We start from the raw sequence: 23,547 nt of genomic DNA on the forward strand, positions 1-23,547 counted from the left end.
TGGTATCTCATGGTAGTTTTGATTTGCATTTCCCTGATGACAAGTGATGTTGAACATTTTTTCATATGCCTGTTGGCCATTTGCATTTCCTCTTCAGAGAAGTTTCTTTTAAGCTCTTCTGCCCATTTTTTGACTGGATTATTTTCTTTGTTGTTGTTGAGTCTCATCAGCTCTTTGCAGATTTTTGTGATCAGTCCTTTATCATTAGTGTTGGGTGCAAAAATGTTCTCCCAGTTGGTGGGGTTTCTCTTTGTTTTTGTTATTGTCTCTTTTGCTGTGCAGAAGCTCTTTAATTTGATGTAGTCCCAGCTGTTTATCTTTGCCTTCACTATCACTGCTTTGGGTGATGTGTCTGTAAAGATGTCTTTGATGTGCAAATCACGTAGTGTTTCGCCTATATTTCCTTCTATATATTTTATGGTTTCAGGTCTTATGTCTAGTTCTTTAATCCATTTTGAGTTGATTTTTGTGTATGGTGTGAGGTGGTGGTCAAGCTTCATTCTTTTGCATGTAGCGACCCAGTTTTCCCAGCACCATTTATTGAACAAACTTTCTTTGCTCCAATGCATATTCTTTGCTCCTTTGTCAAAGATTAGTTGACCATAAATCTGTGGGTTTATTTCTGGATTTTCTATTCGATTCCATTGGTCTGTATGTCTGTTCTTGTTCCAATACCATGCAGTTTTGATGATTATGGCTTTGTAGTATAGTTTGAAGTCTGGGAGTCTGATGCCTCCATTCCCTTCTTTTTTTTTCAGGAGAGCTTTGGCTATTCGGGGTTTTTTGTGATTCCATATGAATTTCATCAATAATTGTTCTATTTCTTTGAAGAATGACATTGAAATTTTGATTGGAATAGCATTGAATCTGTATATTGCTTTTGGAAGGATGGCCATTTTAATAATGTTTATTCTTCCAATCCATGAGCAGGGGATGTCTCTCCATTTCTTTGTGTCTTCTTCTATTTCTTTTAACAGTGTTTTATAGTTTTCTTTGTATAGGTCCTTTACCTCTTTTGTTAGATTTATTCCCAAATATTTGATTTTTTTTGTTTCAATAACAAAAGGGATGGTCTTTTTGATTTCTTCTTCTTCAGATTTATTGTTTGTGTATAGGAAGGCTACTGACTTTTGCGTGTTGATTTTGTATCCTGCCACTTTACTGAACTGATTGATGAGTTGAATTAGCTTTTCTGTGGAGTTTTTGGGGTTCTCTATGTATAATATCATATCGTCTGCAAATAGTGATAGTTTGACTTCTTCTTTTCCTATTTGGATTCCTTGGATGTCTTTCTCTTGTCTTATTGCCCTGGCTAGGACTTCCAGTATTATATTGAAAAGCAATGGTGAGAGTGGACATCCTTGTCTTGTTCCAGATCTTAATGGAATTGCTTTCAGCTTTTCACCATTGAGAATGATACTGGCTGTTGGCTTGTCATAGATGGCCTTTATGATGTTGAGGTATGTTCCTTGTATCCCAAGAATTTCAAGGGCTTTTATCATGAATGGGTGTTGCACTTTGTCGAAAGCTTTCTCAGCATCTATTGATATTATCATATGGTTTTTATATTTCTTTTTGTTGATGTGTTGGATAACGTTGATTGATTTTCGGATGTTAAACCATCCTTGTGCCCCTGGAATGAATCCAACTTGGTCGTGGTGAATTATCTTATGGATACATTGTTGGATTCTGATAGCTAAAATTTTATTGAGGATTTTTGCATCAGTGTTCATTAGGGAGATTGGCCTGTAGTTTTCCTTTTTTGTGTTGTCCTTGTTCGGTTTTGGTATTAGTGTAATGTTGGCTTCATAAAACGTGTTTGGTATTGTCCCTTCCTTCTCAATTTTTTGGAAGAGTTTGTGAAGGATAGGCACTAATTCGTCTCTGAATGTTTGGTAGAATTCATTTGTAAATCCATCAGGTCCTGGGCTTTTGTTTTTGGGGAGGTTTTTTATTACCATTTCAATTTCGCTAATTGTAATTGGTCTGTTTAGGTGTTCTATTTCTTCTTTATCTAGCTTTGGGTGATTGTAGAGTTGTAGGAATTTGTCCATCTCCTCTAGATTGTTGAACTTGTTTCCATATAACTGTTCATAGTAGTTACTGATTATTCTTTTGATTTCTGCTGTGTCCGTTGTGATTTCTCCTCTTTCATTGATGATCCTGTTTATTTGTGCTTTCTCCCTTTTTTCCTTTGTGAGCCTGGCTAGGGGTTTGTCTATTTTATTGATTTTTTCAAAGAACCAGCTCTTGGTTTCATTGATCTTTTGGATTGTTTTTTTAGTTTCAATTTCATTTATTTCTGCTTTGGTTTTTATTATTTCTTTTCTTCTACTGGTTTTGGGGTTTTTTTGTTGTTCTTTTTCTAGATCTTTGAGCTTCGAGATTAGGTTGTTTCTTTGCGTTCTTTCTTGTTTCTTGATGTGAGCTTCTATTGCTATATATTTTCCTCTTATTACTGCTTTTGCTGCATCCCATACATTTAGGATATTGGTGTCCTCCTTGTCGTTCAATTCAAAAAATTTTTTAATTTCTTCTTTGATCTCCTCATTAGTCCAATGGTCTTCCAGTAGTGTGGTTTTTAATCTCCATGAGGTAGGAAAGTTCCTTGCCTTCTTTTTATGGTTTATTTCTAGTTTGATGCCTTCATGGTCAGAAAAGATGGTTGATATGATTTCAATCTTGGTGTATCTGTTGATGTTTGTCTTGTGCCCCAGTATGTGATCGATCCTGGAGAATGATCCGTGTGCGCTTGAGAAAAATGTGTACTCCATTTTTTTGGGGTTTAGTGTTCTATAGATGTCTGTTAAGCCCAATTGCTCTAGGTCTTTATTTAGAGCTTTGGTTTCTTTACTTATTTTTTGTCTTGTTGATCTATCCATTGTTGATAGTGGTGTGTTGAAGTCTCCCACTACGTATGTGTTTTCTCTGATGTCTGTTTTCAGAGAGGACAACAGTTGTCTGATATATTTTGGTGCTCCTTCGTTTGGTGAGTATATGTTAATGAGTGTTATTTCTTCTTGAAGTATTGTCCCCTTGATCATAATGTAGTGACCCTTGGGGTCTCTTTTTATCTTTTTGAGTTTGAAATCTGTTTTATCTGATATAAGTATAGCTGTTCCTGCTTTCTTTTTTGGTCCATTTGCTTGTAGGATTGTTTTCCATCCTTTAACTTTGAGCCTATTTTTATCTTTTGTAGCTAAATGTGTTTCCTGGAGACAGCAAAAGTTTGGGTTTTGTTTCTTAATCCAGGCTGCAACTCTGTGTCTTTTTATTGAAGAGTTTAGTCCATTTACATTCAGAGTTATTATTGATATGTTAACATCTGTATTTGCCATTGTGTTTGTCTTTCCTTTGATTTTATTTATTTATTCTTTTAATAACTTTTTTTTTTGGCCTTCTTTCATTGTTATTCGTCCCTCTGAGGTTCTGACTTTAGGACTCCTTGTAGTATTTTTTGGAGTGGGGGTTTAGTTGCAATGAAATTCCGGAGTTTCTGTTTGTCTGGAAAGGTCCATATTCTTTCTTCAAAGAGGAAGGAGAGCTTTGCGGGATAGAGTATTCTTGGTTGGCATCTGTTTTCTTGGAGTCTGTTGACTATGTCCCTCCACTCTCTCCTTGCCCGTAGTGTTTCTTCGGAGAAGTCTGATGTCAGCCTGATTGGTTTTCCTTTGAATGTTATCTGTTTCTTCCCTCTTGCCAGCTTCATTATTTTTTCCTTGTCCTGGATTCTTGGGAGCTTTACTATTATGTGTCTTGCTGTATTTTTCCTTTCGTCGTGGAAGTTTGGTGTTCTTCTTGCTTCTTGTATATCAATTTTCAGCTCCTTCTTCACATTTGGGAAGTTCTCTTCAATTATCTCTTTGAATATTTTCTCGGTTCCTACATCTCTCTCCTCTCCTTCTGGTATTCCTATAACTCTTATATTTCCTTTCCTCATGGAGTCAGATAGTTCCCGAAGTCTTTCTTCGTTCTTTTTCCTTCGTACTTCTCTTTCCTTTTCTGTTTTGGTTCTTTTTATTTCTATGTCTTCAAGATTACTTATTCGTTCTTCCATTTCATCTATTCTGCTTTCATTGCTTTTCCCAGAATTCTTTAGTTCTTCCATTAATTCTTTGATCTCCTGCATTTCTTTTACTTCCCTCTTTAGGGACTCAATTTCTTTCTTCTGACCATTGTTTTCCCTCTCTAGGGACTCAATTGCATTCTTCTGATCGTTGATTATTTTTCCCTTATCATTGTTTTCCTTTATGACTTCTGTTAGTTTTTTAATCACGGCAATTTTAAATTCTCTTTCTGGAAGGCTCAGAAATTCTTCCAAGTTATTGTCTTTGCAATCTGGGGGCTGGCTTTCTTTTTGTGGTGTGCTTTTTCTCTGGAGAGTTGCTAGGTTGCGTGTGGTTCTTCTCTTCCCTACTGTCTGTTTTCTAATTTGCCGTATGCGTTGGGACACTGTGTAGTTGGGACTGGCCGGCATCTTGGGTGGGCTTCTCTGTTCCCCTCTGGTTCTTCCAGGAGTCATCTGTCAGTTTCAAGCAGTCTTTACTGGAGAAAGGTCCCTGTTCTAAAATGCCGATGTGGGGACACACTCCCCTGTGCGCCTGGTCTGCCCCGGCGGTGGGTTCCTGCTCCCCTCTGGGCTTGGACTGCAGGCCAGAGGGGGTCTGGCGTGGGCGAACTTCCCCCGCTCACCTCTGGCTCCTGAGGAAGCCTTCTGCAGGTAGTCTTTACTGAAGAAATGTCCCTGTTCTAAAATGGTGATGTGGGACACACTCCCTGCGTGTCTGGTCTCAGGCACACTCTTCTGCGCATCTGGTCTGCCCCGGCTGTGGGTGCTCGCTCTCCCTGTGGGCTCAGACTACTTGTTCGGAAGGGGCCCGGTGTGGGCAAACTCCCCAGCTGGCCACTAGCTCCTTCAGGAGCCTCTGCTGGCTTCAAGTCGCTAGGTGGTGCCAGAGATCTCTCCTAGAGCCCTTGGGGAGCTGTTTTTCCACCCCGTGGGACAGGGAGCAGAGCGGGGATGGTAGGGTACACCTCAACGGCTTTGGGGTGCTGTGTCTGCCTTGTGCCCCACCGTCGTGGGGAACCCACGCCCCTAATTTCGTGCCCCGGGTCTCTGTTCCAAAGCCCTCAGTTCCAGGACGCGGGCTGTAGCCCAGATCAGTGGGGCGGGAATGGCGCCTTTTGAATCCTGCTCCCCTGCCTGGGCGCCTTGTTCCTGCTCACTCAGGATGGGCCTCCGCCGTCTCCCCCTAATTTCGTGCCCGGGTCTCAGTTCCAAAGCCCTCAGTTCCAGGATGCGGGCTGTAGCCCAGATCAGTGGCGCGGGAATGGCGCCTTTTGAGTCCAGCTCCCTTGCCTGGGCGCCTTGTTCCTGCTCACTCAGGGAGGGCCTCCGCAGTCTTCCCCTAATTTCGTGCCCCGGGTCTCAGTTCCAAAGCCCTCAGTTCCAGGACGCAGGCTGTAGCCCAGATCAGTGGCGCGGGAATGGCGCCTTTTGAATCCAGCTCCCTTGCCTGGGCGCCTTGTTCCTGCTCACTCAGGGAGGGCCTCCGCAGTCTCCCCCTAATTTCGTGCCCGGGTCTCAGTTCCAAAGCCCTCAGTTCCAGGACGCGGGCTGTAGCCCAGATCAGTGGCGCGGGAATGGCGCCTTTTGAATCCAGCTCCCTTGCCTGGGCGCCTTGTTCCTGCTCACTCAGGGAGGGCCTCCGCCGTCTCCCCCTAATTTCGTGCCCCGGGTCTCAGTTCCAAAGCCCTCAGTTCCAGGACGCGGGCTGTAGCCCAGATCAGTGGCGCGGGAATGGCGCCTTTTGAATCCAGCTCCCTTGCCTGGGCGCCTTGTTCCTGCTCACTCAGGGAGGGCCTCCGCCGTCTCCCCCTAATTTCGTGCCCCGGGTCTCAGTTCCAAAGCCCTCAGTTCCAGGACGCGGGCTGTAGCCCAGATCAGTGGCGCGGGAATGGCGCCTTTTGAATCCCGCTCCCCTGCCTGGGCGCCTTGTTCCTGCTCACTCAGGGAGGGCCTCTGCCCTCTCCCCGCAAGCCTAGGTCGCAGGCGCGGGGACCTGGGCAGCTGCGATCTGGTCCGGATCCGCGCCGCTTTCCGCACGCAACCTTACCGGGCGGCCGGGGCTGTGTGCTGGTGCTGGTCTCCTCCTGGGGGGCGTGGCTCTCTTTAATGGCGCCTGGAGCTCACCTCCGCGGCGGATCCTGCAGGGTTCGCCTCTCCCATTCACGGGGTGTGGTGGCTGCAATAGTTCCTTTCCACTCACAGTCCCACTTGCTGCGTCCGTTTTTCTTGTTGGCCGTTTTGGTTTGTTGTTTCCCTCCTTTCTGCCGGTCGGAGAGTGCCGACTTTGTGGGCGGGGGAGGGGAGCAGGGTTCTGCGCTTCCCTCCCTTCTCGTCCTCTTTTATGGCAACTTTCTTCTTCGGGCAGTTTGCTGGAGTAGTCCGTTTATCTTCCGTGTCCCAGTTCTCACTGGGACCTGCCGCTTTTCCTCCCTATTAACTTTTTTTAATGGGAGATCTTACTCGCAGAGTCTCCTCGCCGCCATGTTGCTCCGCCCCCTCCCATTCATTCTTTTTATTTTTACATTATGTATGTGTACCTTTCTCATCCCAACCCACTGTATGTTGATCATTTAAGTTGCTTCTGGTCTTTCACCATTATGAACTGTATTGCCATAAGCATCTCAGAATGTAGTTTCTATGCACGTATGTGAGTAAATTTACTTTAAATTCCCAGAATGGTATGTACATTTTAAATTCTTCCTTTATTAGAAGTGTACCAACAGTGCCCACCATGTTATACAATAAACTAGCATTGGTTTTTCTAGTAAGAATTGCTGTTCCTAGATTTTTGGAGTTATAGCTTGAGAGTACATTTTGCATTCATATTTAATTACAAATTAACCTTTAATTTTAAAATAGCCTATGAAATTAATTCCTGCCACTGCTTGAAATAGAGTTCTCTACCTCATTTCAGTTGAACACTTTACAGCCCCTTTTCAAACTGGCATTTTTCAGGTGCTGAAATGGAATTTTACTACTCCACGGGATGAATACATTGAGCAACTAAAAACCCAGATGTCTAGCTGTGTGGCAAAATGGTTACAAGATGAGATGTTTCACTCTGACTTTCAGCATCATAACAAAGCCCTTGCTGTCATGGTTGATGTAAGTTTGCAATAGAATATGTATATATCTCAGGCAAGTGAAATTGCTGAGCCAATGAAATAATTAGAAGTTTGCATGACTTGAGAAGGAACTGGAATACACCAATTCTCTTTTTTCAGAGCAATTTTGCTATTACAGAATCAAGACTGTGTATCTATACTTTCAGGTCTTAAATGAAGGTTTAAAAATCTCATTTTCTTGGGGCCTCCCCGGTGGCGCAGCGGTTGAGCGCTGGGTTGCGAAGCTGCCCGCAGCCTCTGCAGCGCCGGTTCGATTCCCGGCTGCTCCCCGGCCACCGGAGGAGGGTCCCACATGGTGCGCAGACCTCTCCTGCCGCCCGCTGCTCCCCTCAGCAGTGTACTTCGGTCCTTCTGCCTGCTCTGCTCCCCGCTCTGGCTCTGGTGAATTCTCTCACTCTCCCGCGCTTCTGACTGTACCCAGTGCATGTATAAACAAAACAAACGAACAAACAAACAAATAAATAAATAAAACATGCCTCTATAAAAAGAAAAAGAAAAAAATAAATAAATAAAATTATTTAAAAAAATCTCATTTTCTTTATGACACTAGTAAAATTCAAAAAGTAGTTGCCTAATAGAACTTAAATTTTCATAGTCATTTGTCGATTTTTCTTGTTTTGTTTTAAGCATTTGGAGAGTGAAAAAGAGGGTGTCATTGGTTGCCTGGATCTTATCTTAAAGTGGCTTACCCTGCGGTTCTTTGACACCAACACAAGTGTTCTAATGAAAGCTCTCGAATATTTAAAATTGCTCTTCACCCTGCTAAGTGAGGAAGAGTATCATCTCACTGAAAATGAAGCCTCTTCCTTCATCCCCTATCTCATCCTCAAGGTAATGTGGTATTCGTATCCTGGAAGGCTGCTTAAATTTCCAGCTGACCTTAGTTCTTACACTTTTGTTCCTCTCCTCTTTGATTTATTATAGGATGATACCTCCCCCTGCTCAGTCCCATGCCCCTTTTCTTTCAAGATGTAGTGATAACATGGAGTGGGGAGAGAAGAGGGAGGGGAAGGGGTTGCTATTCAGAAAATGCCTTACTCTTCATTATTTTCCTGTTGGCTAGGTTGGAGAACCAAAGGATGTCATTCGTAAAGATGTCCGTGCCATCCTGAACCGGATGTGCCTTGTCTACCCAGCCAGCAAGATGTTCCCCTTCATCATGGAAGGAACCAAATCCAAAAACTCCAAGCAGAGAGCAGGTGAAGCAACAATTTAAACTGAGTCTCTGCAGCAGTGACCTCTAAAAGAAAGTGTCTGTATGAATGAGGAAATGTCTACAGTGTCTATGTGGTTGATTCAAACTTTCTCATTTGGACTGTGAGAGTGATGAGTTGCACACTGGTGGAGCCACAGTATCAGGTGATACAGGCATCACTCAGTACCACCCTGGTGACAAAATCAAGTGCACAGGGGCCATCTGACTCACAGGCATCCTACTCTTCCAAGAGCGCTTGTTTTAATATCATTGTTTCATTGTATGCTTTGTAAGAAGATAGTAAACTAGGAAAAAATCTAGACAGAATCAGAACAAGCCTTTTGAGTTCTTCTTGTGTACCCAGGGAAATGTATCTAGTGAAGATAATTCTCTATACCAAATGTGTGTTGAGTCTCATTGACCCAGCATTTTTCCCCCATCAGAGTGCCTGGAAGAGTTGGGTTGTCTGGTTGAATCTTATGGCATGAATGTTTGCCAGCCAACCCCAGGAAAAGCCTTAAAGGAGATAGCAATTCATATAGGAGACCGTGACAACGCTGTACGCAACGCCGCCCTCAACACCATCGTCACGGTGTACAATGTGCATGGCGATCAGGTGTTCAAGCTGATTGGAAACGTAAGTGACTTTCCTTGAGCAGTGTCAGCATATTGTAAAAAGAACTGCAGGATTGTGAAGGTTTCGGGTTTCTTCCCACTCCGCTCAAGCTAAATTTTTACTACTTTTTGTTAAACTCAACCCATCAGTGTGTCATAGAATCCAGATAAACCCTTGAGGGTGTATGACATTCTGTGTTTTACTGGAAATCAGATTTTCTTTACTGAGCATTCTATCCATCAATTTGCTTTAGAAATGAGCTATTTTTGAATCAAGAAATCTGAGCTAGTCTAGGATTTAAATTCTGCCTGACAATGTACTCTGTGAGTTTTAATACGTTTTAGTTTTAGTGAACAAGTACTTACTTGTATATGAGCAATACTGGTTCCAGTCAGGTCAAGAGAGTCTTGAGCTACAGCCATGAGCCAGATTGTGCAGGCACATGAGATCTCAGTTTCTGCTTCTCACATTATGAGAATCAGTCACATTAGGGCTGCTCAGTTCTTTACTTCAGTTACCTCTTAGTAGCACACATATTTAGAGTGTGCTTGAATACTTTGATTGTATTCGTGTGATTAATTGTTGCTGCAGGCTGGTGAAGGAGATCAAACAGAGGGGGACTTGACAGATGAACAAAAGTGAACCTTCTTGCCCATAGTCACACAGCTAGTTAGCGGCAACATAGCAGAACTGGGAAAGCTTCCTTTAATGTTTAAATTTTTTTTCTGTAGCCGGGCATGCTAATAAATTAAATGTGGCCTCTTTTTACAGCTTTCTGAAAAGGATATGAGCATGCTGGAGGAGAGGATTAAGAGATCAGCAAAGAGGCCTTCTGCTGCACCAATAAAACAGGTGGAAGAGAAACCTCAGCGCGCACAGAGCGTAAACTCCAACACCAACATGCTTCGCAAGGGCCTGGCTGAAGACATGTCTTCCAAACTCAAGTATGTAGATGGAGATAGTTATCTGAAAGCATTTTTTTTGGACTTTGCCTTGGGTGCTCAGAGCTTATCCTGTAACGTCTTGAGTTCCTGTAGCCATTATCATGCATGACAAAGTGTCTGGGTAAATGTCTTGTAACCAGGTGTTTAATCCTTCAGTCTTCATTGTCTTTGTCTTTGTCTCAAAGCCACTTCTAAATAGTCTTGTGCCTTCTTTCACTGCTTTTCCGTGGACAGAATTATGTATCGCACTTATAGGATGTAAGTACTGCCTGCTAATTTCTCATTAGCAGGGCTCTTATATCTTTCTAACTTCTGACTCGGATTCATCCCCTCTGGAGGGTGACTGTTTCAGTTTATAACCAGGGTAGATGGTGTCCATGCTACGAATCAAACCTTCACAAGAGTCCACTGGCTAGCAGAAATGGCAGTTCAGTGTCACATGGCTAAAATACTGGTTCACCTTCTTCCCTGTGTTATATTTGGATTTCCTGTTTTTCAGATAAGGCTAAGTAAAAGGCATGCAGCCCAAATTGACTTAGGAACTCAAAATACTGCCTTTTGAGCAACACAGCTCTGTTTTGGGTTGTATCATGAATATAATTGTAACCAATTTGGATTTGGAAACTTTTAAAGTAATTGGGTGCAGTGCTTTCCTTGGTCTGTCAAGAGTGACTATTCCTATATAGAGGTGACTGACTGTCCCTCAAAGTATAAAATGTACCGTATATTGCATGGAATGATGCTTATGATTTAAAAAAAAAAAAAGTAAACACTGGTTAATTTAATGGAAAAGAGCTAGCCAGTCAAGATTTTTCTTAAAATTTGGACCAGAAGTAGTGAGCTTTGAGTCAATGTAAGTTTGCTTTATTAAGTAATTTTCTGCCCTGTCTAGAGTGGCAGCACAAAGTTTATTGTCTCTTTAATAAACTAGAGAGAATACTTATCACTTGGCAGGTACTGTAGACACAAGTTAGAGTTATCTGCTCGCTCAGGTACCAGTGTTTCATGAACCAGTGCTGTTGCCCGTTGAAGGCACTTGCTTAGATGCAAGGATTTAAATCTCTCAGGGGGGCTGAAACCAGAAGTTGTACATCTGTCTTAAAGCTTGGGGGCAGTTGGCAGTGCTCCTCTTGCCCTTTGGTTACGAAGTCTCTCCTAGTTCAAGAGCCTCTTTTTGCTTCCCCTAGTCAAGCCCGAAGCATGAGTGGGCATCCTGAAGCAGCCCAAATGGTTCGCAGAGAATTCCAGCTGGATCTTGATGAGATTGAGAATGACAACGGCACAGTGCGGTGTGAAATGCCAGAACTTGTTCAGCACAAACTGGATGACATTTTTGAGCCAGTCCTTATTCCTGAACCCAAGTGAGTGAACCTCTATAAGCGGTGTATGACCATCAGAGTGCATATGTGGAAGGAGTGTGCTGTGCAGTTAGAACTCTTCAGAATGTTTCCGGTCTAACTGACAGCAGTTAGGCCTAGATCTAGTGGAGAACTGCATGACTCCTACTGCTGGGTGTTTGTGATAAAGACTGAATTTTCTCCTTTACTATGTGATCTAGGATCCGGGCTGTTTCTCCACACTTTGATGATATGCACAGCAACACAGCATCCACAATCAATTTCATTATCTCCCAAGTAGCCAGTGGTGACATCAACACAAGCATCCAAGCGCTGACACAGGTAATGGGGGTGCTCCTCAGGATTGTAGTTCCATCGGTGATTCCATCCACCAGTGTAGTTCCATCCACCGATGTAGTTCCATCAGTGGAGACAGAGGCTGCTGAAGTGATGGTGATGGGCTGCATACAGGTCCTAGGATTCAGGATGCCAGGCAGCACTGAGCACTGTCCTGACTGACAAAGTGTACAAGGGTAAGTCACAGTCATCATTTGCCTCGTAAGACATAGCTCTAAAGAGCCTGGCTTTTTTATAATTGCATGGATTCACCAGAGGCCAGAGATAATAGCAGGGAGTAAGCAGGGACCAAATTTCCTGGAATTCATTTAGAGTTTGCTGGGTAGAGAGAAATAAGTGAATGAGAAGATATCAGGTATTAATAACTACTATGTAAATATAGCTCGAGTGGGATTATGGGAGAGAGGAACTGAATAGTTACTCAAATTGGTAGGCAGACCTACAAAGGCTCTAGGGTAGGAAATGAGCCCATTCTAGGAAACAGCACAAGGCCCATGTGCCTGGGACATTGTGGGCAAGGGAGAGATTGGTACAAAGATTTGAGAGTTAGAGACCAGATCGTGTAGAGCATTAAAAACCCCAAGGTCAGTGGTTTGAATTTTAAGTGTTAGGGGTACCATTTGAGGTTTTTAAGCAAAGAGAAAGAAGTCACTTGTTTTTTAAAAATCATTTTCTTCCCCTTCTCTTCCTACTGGTCCAGTCCTAAAGCCAGTAGGTAGGTAGAGTAAGGTAGGCATCCATTTCATGGCATGGGAGTGGGGAGCTTTAGCAAGATATAATGTGATGGTCTCAGCGCCCAAGGAGGATGAACAGGATGTCTGTGCAGCTCTCAGTCTGGTGTGGTAGTCAGACCCAGCCAGGGTGATGTCCACATGTGCTGGAGGGGGTGCAGTGGCAAGTCGGAGTCTCAAATTGGGAATCAAAGCCCAAGCAGAAGTGGGCATATGCATGGAGAGGGGCTGGTGGCAAAGATGGGAGATTAGTTACATAAGAGGGATGGAACAAATAAAAGGAAAAACAGGAGCCAGATTTCTCACTGTCAGAGGAAGGTATTATAAATATGGAAGGAAAGCAAAACAGAATGAACTCTGGTGTTGGGCCAGAATTAAACAGGTCAGTCAGTATGAACTCATGGTTTACAATATGTAGATGTAGAACTTAGTATCAGAGAGAGAGAGAGAGAGAGAGAGAGTGTGTCTAAATGTATATTATAGGCCGTATATTATATATAGGTATATAATATACATATACTCCCTTGTTCTTTTCACTGAGAGAACCTGAAAACAGTGACAAGTAGTCCCAGATTCTTGGCTTCTGAATAACCAAAGTCCCTTATTGACCTTATTAGAGAGCGAAAATATAAATAAGAATGAGACAGGAACCAGTATAGCTGTGGAATACATTTGCATCCCATGTTTCTGATAAAAGAATAACACCTACAGTAGGGCCTCCCTGGTGGTGGGAGGGGTTAAGATGCAGCACTATGAAGCTATCAGCAGCCACTGCAGCACGAGTTCGATCCCTGGCCAGGGAGGTGACTCCCATGGCACAGCAGACCTCCTGTCTCGCCCGCTGCTCCCCTCAGCAGTGTAGTTCAGTCATTCCTCCTCTTCTGTTCCCCACTCTGCCTCTGGTGAATCCTCTCTCTCACACACACACACAGCCCCAGTTCTTGTGTGGAGTTCTTATTCACTCTTGAGAAAGAGAAGCCAATGGAAAAATGACCAAAGGAGAGGAATAGTCATATCACAGAAGATATCCAGATGACCTCTAAATACATAAAAAGATGTCCTGCACACAGAAGTGCAAATTTTAGTAACAGTATCACTTTCAAACCATCAGAGTAGCAGAAAGTAAAAACTGTAATAAATATACAGGTGGAAGAGAGGCCGGGACAACAGTGCTGTCATACATTAAAAATGAATTATTAGTGCTTTTTAAGCAAAAGCAGTATAGCCAAAATACCAATATAGGACTTCCCTGGTGGCGCAAGGGGTTAAGACACAACCTGTGAAGCTATCCGCAGCCACTGCAGCAGGAGTTCAATCCTTGGCCAGGGAGAAACCCACATGGCTCAGCAGACCTCTCCTGTCTCTCCCGCTGCTCCCCTCAGCAGTGTATTTCGGTCCTTCTGCCTGTTCTGCTCCCTGCTCTGTCTGGTAGATACGCTCACCCTCCCACCCCTCTGGCCTGAACCCCAGTGCTTGTATAAATAAATCAAACTTTAAAAAACGGAGTTTTAAAAAAATCAATAAATAAAAATAGAACTAGGCCTTCCTGGTGGCGCAGCGGGTTGAGCACAGTGCTGTGAAGCTATCTGCAGCCTCTGCAGTGCGGGTTCGATTCCCAGCCAGCCAGGGAAATTGCCACATGGCAGGGCAGACCTCTCCTGTTGCACCCACTGTTCCCCTCAGCAGTGCTTTTGGCCAGTCTACCTGTTATGCTCCCCATTCTGTCTCTGGTGAATCCTCTCACCCTCCCACGCCTCTGGCCTGTACCCCAGCTATTGTATAAATAAAAAATAAATCTTTAAAAAATAATTAAAAAATAAAAATAGGTCTATTCCTCTTGACTATAGGACTTTTCATAAATTTATGTGGAATTAGAATAGCTAATGCAAAGAAGTGTATATACTGTAATCTTGTAGAAGGAATAATACCACATATGTAATTATATGCAGTCTATGAAAATTAAAGAATATATACCAGGTTGTTAATTACCTTGGGAAAAGCGGAATACGCTCATACACACACACACACACACACACACACACCCCAAAACACGTTTTTCCCCTGGTGTGTGTATTGAAATAGCATTGTTAAATAGTTCTTGTTATATGAAAGTGAATGTGTTTATTGAGTATACATGCATAAGGGGGTAAATGAAGTAAGACCACTGGCTTCCCCAACACCAGGGGGTACCATTCACATTGTAGTCTATATAAGTGGTGCCTCCTAGAGGTGACTGTTGTGAGCCCAGCATGAAAGGATGGGTTGACCTGGTTGTCTTAGGCTGTTATTTTATGAAGATTGACCTGGTTGTCTCCTGGTATAATTTTATGTAATCATAAAAACAAAGATCGTTTTATGTAGTAAATACAAAATGCATGTTTTTCCCATAGTGATATCTAACCATTAGAGGACAACCAATGTACCAAACTAAAAAGAACACTGGACCAGGATGTGGGAAACCTGAGTCTTGCATTTGGACTATTTTCTGGTCTTTCTCAGCCTTGTTTTTCTCATTTGGTAAATGGAGATCTTACTCTCAACCCTGTCTACCTCTCAGAGCTGCTGGAATGATCAGTCATATGATGTTATTTTTAAAAAAAAAAAACTTTTTAGTAAATTGGACATCCAAATATGGGGATGATTATTCTCTAAACTAGACAGTGAGCCTCTTAAAATAGGATTTGCAGGTAATTCACCTAAACCATATCTTACCAGAAAACATTGGTTGAATGATTGAATCCGTGAGGACTCGCATTTTATGTACAGTGACTGGACTTGTTTCAAGATGAGATATTGGAAGTGCTTTGCCTGTAAATATAAATGGTATCCTTTTAGTGCCTTCTGCTACTTAGAAAATACGTTGAATTTTTCCCTATCAGATTGATGAGGTCCTGAGGCAGGAGGACAAGGCTGAAGCGATGTCTGGTCATATTGATCAGTTTCTCATAGCCACGTTCATGCAGCTGAGACTCGTGTACAACACACACATGGCAGATGAGAAATTGGAGAAGGATGAGATCATCAAGCTGTACAGCTGTATAATCGGCAACATGATTTCGGTAAGGCGCCTCTGCAGATCATGAGTTCTTTCAGTCCCCCCTGCCCCGCCCGACTCCCCCCAAGACTCTAAAGCCTGAGTCAGTGCAGGTGTTCCCGTGAGTCCCATGTCACTGTGGAATTTTTACACGCAAGCTGCTGACCACTTCCACTGGATATTGGGCAACACTCTGGCTTACTTTACTGTTAGGGAAAATGTAGGATGCGTACAAACTACCTAGAAGTTTGTTTCCTCTCAGTTTCTCCATTGGGCAAGATACGCCCTCGCTGGCTTTTCACAAATAACTGCTCAAACTAAAAGTACTTGTATAACAGTGGGCCTCCCCAGTGGCGCAGGGTTGAGCGCTGGGTTGCGAAGCTGCCTGCAGCCTCTGCAGTGCCGGTTCGATCCCCGGCCGCCGGGCGAGGGTCCCACATGGCGTGCAGACCTCTCCTGCTGCCCACTGCTCCCCTCAGCAGTGTACTTCATCACTCTGCCTGTTCTGCTCTCCGCTCTGACTCTGGTGAATTCTCTCACCCTCCCTGTGCCTCTGACTGTAGCCAGTGCTTGTGTAAATAAATAAATAAATCTTTAAAAGAAAAAAAAAAGTACTTGTATAACAGGTAGGAAGAACACCATTTAATTTGGGCTGTTGCTCAGGGTTTGTGGCAGTAAGGTGATTTTTATTTTTACTAATCCTCTGAATTTTTTTAATACAAAATAAATACTGCTGAGTAGAATATGCTGCCTAAGTTTTCTTCCTTGCTCTATTAAGTTTCATACTCTCTAACACAGTTCTGATTGGATAGCTGTTTCAGATTGAGAGCCTGGCCCGGGAGGCCTCCACTGGGGTCCTGAAAGACCTGATGCATGGCCTCATCACCTTAATGCTGGACTCTCGAATTGAAGATCTGGAGGAAGGACAACAGGTGATCCGCTCTGTGAACCTCTTGGTGGTGAAAGTTCTGGAGAAGTCAGACCAGACCAACATCCTGAGGTATACCTGTATTCTCCACATTAGCACCTAGACAGCCTCTTTTTTTCTACCCATAGAACCAGAAGTTACTAGATCAGTTGTAACTTCAGATTTGACTAAATTTGATTTATTATTCTCTTTCTCATGAGCTAAAGTCATTGCAGCCTGAGGTAGCAGCTAAGCCTGATAACTCAATAAGCCAGCCAATATTAAGAATTTTCTAAAATGGGACTATATAAAGTTTGTCAGTTTCTTCCTCTTCTATGTGCATTTCAGATACATTTCTTTCAAAACTATCAGAAACAATGAAAAACAGAGTGGCAAGTCTTATCATTTACCAAGTGGTAACTTAATGAAGCTTGAATGATATTTGTATTCTTAATAACTGAATGCAAGTAATCAGAAACAATTCCTGATCCATGAGCTCTCAATTTATTATATGGAAGGAAAATATTTACAGTTGACCTTTTAGAAATACAGGTTTAAACCTTATTAATGCCATTGATTTGGGTTTGTTTTTCCTAGTGCCCTACTTGTTTTGCTCCAAGACAGCCTACTAGCAACAGCCAGTTCTCCCAAATTCTCAGAGCTTGTTATGAAGGTGAAGTTGAAATGATTTGTTCTTTTTTCAAGGATGCAATACTTTGTTACAGTATGGGGGGAGAGAAGTTGGGTCTAAGACAGATTCACATCAACCTGTGAAATAAGGTTGGTCTCTTTTCCCTTCTTGCATTTATATCCCAAGCTCAGGCCTAAACGGTTCCTGGCCTCCAACAGTGAAAAGGAAGGGCTGCTTTGTAAATATTCACCAATTCCCTAGACTCTACATCAAAGAAAATAAATAAATCTTTTTAAAAAAAAAAAAAAGTTTTGATAAGACAAATTGCTTTTTGGGAAAAAAGTATGTATAGCCCTACAATATTTTGGTCTCTGTGCAAGGCCCCAAATGAACATATCTATACTCCTACATGTTACTACACTGTGGTAGTATAATATTTTCTCTTTGGTTTGGTTAAACAGTGTGAACTACTCTACTCTCAGGTACCAAGCGAGCCCAAGAAACAATTTCCAAATGTCCGCATCCTTTAAAGCCCTGGTCCCTAGAGAATGTGAAGGAGTGGAAATTAGATGGATTAATTGTCATACTTTAACCAGTGACATGGTTGAAGTGAGTAAAATTATTCATGTTTTAGCAGCTGAACTTGAAAGATAGGGTGTGCCACGTTTATATCCCTGACTACCTTTTAGAAATGCTTAGGGAACATGAATAGAGACAGAAATTGTCCTTACTCTTCAGTTACCCCTTCTAACTTTTGTTTCTTTTTTCAATAGTGTCTCTGGAGAATGGTTCGACTATTGCCTGATACCATCAATAGCATTAATCTAGATCGAATTCTTCTAGATATACACATTTTCATGAAGGTCTTCCCCAAAGAGAAACTGAAGCAATGCAAAAGTGAATTCCCCATAAGGACCCTAAAGACGCTGCTGCACACTTTATGCAAACTAAAAGGGCCCAAGGTGAGTAAGAACTACAACTAATCCCTGCGGGAGCTTGAGAGAACACCGTGGAAATGGCCTTGCTGTTATTTGAATGCGCATGTGTCTCCTTCAGATCCTAGACCACCTAACAATGATTGACAATAAGAACGAGTCTGAGCTGGAAGCCCACCTCTGCCGGATGATGAAGCACAGTATGGACCAGACTGGGAGCAAATCTGATAAGGAAACGGAAAAGGGAGCTTCTCGAATAGTGAGTCCTGACCTGAGAAAGTTTGAGGAAAGTGAGGTTGCCTGGAAGTGGTCTTGTGGAAGGTGTAAGCCACCGGGGCCTTTCTCAGGACCTGAGGTGAAGGCTCTGGGTGGGTGTAATCACTGTCCTGTGGTGGTGCTGTAACATTTCCACCCCGAAATTTTCAGATACAAATTAGTTATAACAAGGTGCTTCTTGGTCCCTAAGGACAGCTTCTGCATCCATGCCTAAGTCACTGATCACCAGCTAATCTACTCTGGGCTTTATTTAATCAGGGAGGAAGGGGCCAGGTCCTGCCTCACCGCGTTTAGTTGCAAACCTGAGACTGCAGGAGTCGATCTTTCCACTCGAGAGCCTGCAGCGTTGTTGCTTCTCTGCTGTTGTAACAGACCAGTTAGGTCTGGATTTTGAGATTATTTTCAGTTCTTACCCAACTTTTGGTCCCCAATTAACAGTTCAAGTCTAACCAGCCAATCCTTCCTTGTCTTTCAACTTTTTTCAGGATGAAAAATCATCAAAAGCCAAAGTGAATGATTTCTTGGCTGAGATTTTTAAGAAGATTGGCTCTAAAGAGAACACCAAAGAGGTGAGGAGGAAAAGGTTGCGCCAAATAGGACTCGCTCTATGGAATAAGGTCTCTAACATCCACCCCGATCTCTTTTTCTTGTTAACCAGGGCCTAGCAGAATTATATGAATATAAGAAGAAATATTCAGATGCTGACATTGAACCGTTTTTGAAAAATTCCTCACAGTTCTTCCAGAGCTATGTTGAGAGAGGCCTTCGAGTGATCGAGATGGAGAGGGAGGGAAAAGGCCGTATTCCCACTTCATCAGGTATGATTTCTTCCAGTAGCTCTGGGAGTAAGCACCAGTTTCCAGTCAGTGGGGAGGGCCTGATTGGTTTAGTCTATGTCAGTGCACTTCGGTGGTACATGGTGATCATCAGTGGTGTTCACACTGGTGTAGACAAATGGTCAGCTCCTAGCCATCTGACTTGACCCATCTTCAGTGATGAACAGCGGTTCACACTGCCCTTGGGACAGTTTCTTCGCCTCACTCTCAGGTGCCTCCTCCCTCCTGGTTGTTCCTTCTTGGTCTCTGACTGAGTCCTTCCCCTGAACTTTTAATGCCAGGGTCCCCTAGGGGTCAGTCTGTGATTTTCCTTTCTCACCTCATTCCTCTAACTGGTCTATCTACTCTCACCACTTTAAAGATTTATTTATTTATGCATACAAGAATTGGGGCACAGGCTAGAGATGTGGGGGGTGAGAGGACCCACTAGAGACAGAGTGGGGAACAGAACAGGCAGAGCAACTGAAATACACTGCTGAGGGGAGCAGCAGGCGAGTCAGGAGAGGTCTGCTGCGCCATGTGGGTAGCTCCCTGGCCAGGGATCGAACTTGTGCTTCAGTGGCTATGGATAGCTTCATAGCTTGTGTCTTAACCCCTTGTGCCACCAGGGAGGCCCTACTCTCACCACTTTAAATACCATCTGCATGCCAGCAAGGCCCATTTTTGTTTTATCTCTAACTCAGGCTTCCTTCCTGATCAGCAACTAATAAATTCTGGATGACACTTCCACTTGGGTTTCCAGTAGGCATTGTAAATGCCACATGTCAAAAAAGGAAGCTCCTGACACTCCCATTCTTCTCCATCTCAGTGGATGGCACAAATCCTCCCAGTTTGCTCTCACCCAGAGTTTTTGGTCTTTCCTCTCTGTCAGAGAATCCTTTTGGCTCTAGCTGCTAACTCAGTGCAGAATCCACCCACACTCCTTCCCTTGCCACTGCCCTCCTGTCTGACCACTCCACTTCTATTCTGACCTATGGTAAAACTTCTCAAATATTTTCCAAAGGATCTTCCTTCGACTCAGCGAAAACAAAAGGCTTTGCAGAGGTCTGTGAGGTCGTCCACACCCTGAGACCTCTGAATCTCATCACCTCCAGCCCCACCAGCCCCCTTGCTGTTCTGGGACACACTGGGCATGCGCCCTTTCTGGGCCTTCACGTTGGTGGCTTCTTGTGTGGTTTGCTCTTCCCCAAGAGAGCCTGTGACCAGCCCCATTTACCTTCCTCAGATTGTTGTTCAGATACCACTGTCTCAGTGAGACCTGCCTTTAAAACTTACAACCTACATCTCAAACCACTGCCCCCCGTACCCTAGTACCCACCACCCCTAACATACCATGTAATAAAAACCTCGAATGTATTAGGTTAATTGTCTATACCTGTCTCCACTAGAATTTAAAATTCCCACAGATAAAGGCTTTTGTCTCTTTTGTTGCCTAGTTCATAGACACTCAGTTGGTATTTGTTGAATGATAGGAATGAGTAAATGTCCTAACATTAAGCTGAAATGTTACTGTCCCCACAGTGAAAAAGCCAGTGTCTGAGACTCACTGCTCACAGGACCTAGAGACAAAAGGAAGATTTAGGTGCCAGTTATAGAAAATAGCTGTCCAGTGCCTGAAACCCCCACCCCCCCCAAAAAAAAGACTCAACTACAGAAGTTGCCTCTCACTGCACAGACCAGGGTGCTCACTTCTCCTGCATTTGGCTCCAAGTTCAGTGACACTCACTCACCCTCATGCCCTAGAATTTGTTTTCCAGTAAAACTGCCTTTGTGGCTGTCAGATTCTAATCATTTTCTTTCTCACAATGTGCCTTGCTGGGCTGAAGCTTTAGTTGAGTTCTTTCGTTTGCATTTAACACCTTCCTGAAGTGCAGGACACACCAAGGGGTCTCCTTTTATCGGTCCCAGAGGCCTTTTTGGTGATGTCCACAATTTAATTGTCATCTTTTGGCCTAAGCAGTACATTTGAAACCCGAGCATCTGACCCTCCTGGTTATTGACGGACGTCATGCCGCAGGATATCCGAGCATCTCTTACTGCTGACTTTTGTATCATTCCTTTTCCATCCTGACTGTTGTACTCATTCTTACATTAAAAATGGAATTTTTATGTAGAGTAGCCATTTTACTTTTCTGTTTACCATAAGGGAGTTTTTCTTTCCAATAGCTTATCTTTTTGGTCTATGTATTGTATTTTCATTAATATCAAATTGGGTACTTTAAGTACTTGGTTTTTTAATTGTTTTTTTTCTCAGAAACTTTGAAACTGTGATGGATTTGTTTGGTTTGGTTTTGCCTTGGCCCTCTCCCACTGGAAATGTGGTTCTTCACACGGAGGGCTGCAGGCACTCCAGCTCCCGGAGTGTTCTTGGGTGTTGGTTGGACACCTCTTTCCCACACTTCTTCATGTAGCCTTGAGCTCCATGTTCCTCCCTGATCCCAACCTGCTCTCACTCTCAAAGATATTTAAGTCCTTCAGTTCTTCAACTGGGTGGCTATAGGTGCAACGGAGGCTTTTGAATATCCAGGCCAGGGTGGCTGGAACACAACCCCGGCACAGCCCACAGCCATGGGGGTGGGTAACCCAGTGCACCTTCTGCTCTGCTGCAGCAGTGCTTGAAGCCCACACTCAGCTTACCCTGTATAGTTAGAGCACCCTTTGGCATCAACTCCAGATGGGTTCTTTGGATTTTTTAGTTCTCAGGTACAGTGGCAGATGAATCAGGACTGTCTAGAAGTAGTGTGTTGGAGCACATATATCTGACTGTTCTTTTTCTGTGTCCTGTCTAGGCATCTCCCCTCAGATGGAGGTAACGTGTGTACCTCCTCCCACAAGCACAGTGTCCGCCATAGGGAACACAAACGGAGAAGAGGTGGGACCCTCTGTTTACCTGGAAAGGCTAAAAATCCTCCGACAGCGATGTGGTCTGGATAATACAAAGGTACTGACTGCTCCTTCCCTTCTGTGTGCTCAGGGAGGGCGAGACAAGCCAGGCAGGGGCTGAGTGGCCTCTTGACCTGCTTCAACGGTGTCTCTTCTTCTCTCAACAGCAAGACGACAGACCTCCACTGACCTCTTTACTCTCCAAACCAGCAGTTCCTCCCGTTGCCTCCTCCACAGACATGCTGCACAGCAAGCTCTCCCAGCTCCGGGAGTCGCGGGAGCAGCACCAGCATTCAGACCTGGATTCTAACCAGACTCACTCTTCAGGAACCATGACCACCTCTTCCTCCTCCACAGCTAACATTGATGACTTGAAAAAAAGACTGGAGAGAATAAAGAGCAGTCGCAAATGAAGCTGCCTGTCCCCCCAGCACCCTGCAGCTTTAGTTTACTAAACTAGAAGTCCTCATAGTTTAAAGCGGCCCGGGCGGCCTAGTGTACACAACTGGTTGTATGTATCATACCGCGGATCTGGGGGAGGAGTCGCTGTGGCACAAGTACTTGTACATACTCCGCTTCTCCGTCCGCATCCTGCTCTAGAAGACTGTCAGTGTATTAGTGTAGTGTACAGACTTGTAAACAGCTGCACTCCTCTCAGCCCAGACTAGTCTCCATATCCTTTTTCTTTTTAATTGTTCATTTGTAAAGTTGTCTTAATCTTTCCTAGCTTTTAACTATTAGAAACTCTTAATAGTTTTCCTTTGAGTTTGTGAGCTCTTCTTCCTGTAGCCCTGGAGGGTCACTGTATTCTGTATGAATGCATGGCATGATACAACTAATTTAAGAGTCTTTTATAAATAAAGTTTGCATTAACTATAACTGTCTCTTAAGACGCTCCATAACTGGGCCTGCTCGGCGGCACTTTGTCATCTGTTCTCGGGTCCAGCTGGGGATTGAGCCAGTAGAGACAGGCTTGCCGCTGCGTAAGAAGCGCCCCCCTTTCTTGGCTCAGACTTGCTTTCTCTCCTTGGAACAGGAGGAACTGGCTTTCCCTGTTCTCCACGTGCAGCTTCTAGGGAACAAAGAAATCTCACGCTGCCCCGCCTTGAGGTTTTGGTCATGACTTCCCTCCGAGCATCATGAGGGCTCTAAGGAGCACTTAGGCTTCCAGGGGCTCACTGGGTCACCGTGGCTCTCACACCACGAGTGGATGTGGGGTCATTTGCTATAGATAGTATGGAAGAGCGTAGGCGCTTCCTGCCTGTTAGCACAATCACGAGTCCGCACCAATGGTCTGAGAGGACCTAACAGCTGAGGTGCCACCTCTGGAATAAACTCCACAGGCAGGAAGACCTGTCCGTACTAAGAGGCAGCCATTCGGTCTTCACTCTTCCCCTCCAGCCTCACGATGAGATGCCTCACCACATCCACTTACGTGCGTTCGAGGTTTCATTTCTTAGTAAAACATATTGCTCAGGCCTGCTAGCTGCTATATGCATAGAAATTCCAGGAAGCAACAACCCACTGATAGGCTGCTTGCCGGAGCCACAATTGGGAAGTGGCGAAGAACTGGTGACATGCCAGGAAGCAGAATAAAAAGAGCAGTGATGCACAGAGAGTTTACCTGGTTACGGCGCATTTTGCTAATTTAATCCTCAAAGTCAGATTAGG

At 43.8% G+C, this 23,547-nt stretch overlaps 1 protein-coding gene across 3 annotated transcripts in view; it reads left to right on the forward strand.

Annotated features, from left to right (window-relative positions):
• CKAP5 (cytoskeleton associated protein 5) overlaps window positions 1-22,289 on the forward strand; it is a gene marked incomplete at both ends in the record, with an annotated part of 62,356 nt that extends 40,067 nt beyond the window's left edge. The window contains 16 exons of one of the 3 annotated variants that reach the window (XM_084243349.1): window positions 7,025-7,174; window positions 7,822-8,025; window positions 8,258-8,393; window positions 8,833-9,026; window positions 9,777-9,949; window positions 11,137-11,310; window positions 11,508-11,628; window positions 15,254-15,433; window positions 16,221-16,408; window positions 16,913-16,988; window positions 17,720-17,908; window positions 18,003-18,140; window positions 18,643-18,726; window positions 18,816-18,975; window positions 21,783-21,934; window positions 22,044-22,289. In XM_084243349.1, the coding sequence (XP_084099475.1) occupies window positions 7,025-7,174; window positions 7,822-8,025; window positions 8,258-8,393; window positions 8,833-9,026; window positions 9,777-9,949; window positions 11,137-11,310; window positions 11,508-11,628; window positions 15,254-15,433; window positions 16,221-16,408; window positions 16,913-16,988; window positions 17,720-17,908; window positions 18,003-18,140; window positions 18,643-18,726; window positions 18,816-18,975; window positions 21,783-21,934; window positions 22,044-22,289 (2,565 nt within the window). The remainder of the gene's footprint in view (window positions 1-7,024; window positions 7,175-7,821; window positions 8,026-8,257; window positions 8,394-8,832; window positions 9,027-9,776; window positions 9,950-11,136; window positions 11,311-11,507; window positions 11,629-15,253; window positions 15,434-16,220; window positions 16,409-16,912; window positions 16,989-17,719; window positions 17,909-18,002; window positions 18,141-18,642; window positions 18,727-18,815; window positions 18,976-21,782; window positions 21,935-22,043) is intronic. The other 2 variants (XM_084243350.1, XM_084243351.1) reach the window with 2 other exon arrangements.
• Window positions 22,290-23,547: the final 1,258 nt, after the last annotated feature.

This window comes from Talpa europaea, assembly GCF_964194135.1.
Source record: "Talpa europaea genome assembly, chromosome: 1".
In the NCBI taxonomy this organism is placed as follows: domain Eukaryota; kingdom Metazoa; phylum Chordata; class Mammalia; order Eulipotyphla; family Talpidae; genus Talpa; species Talpa europaea.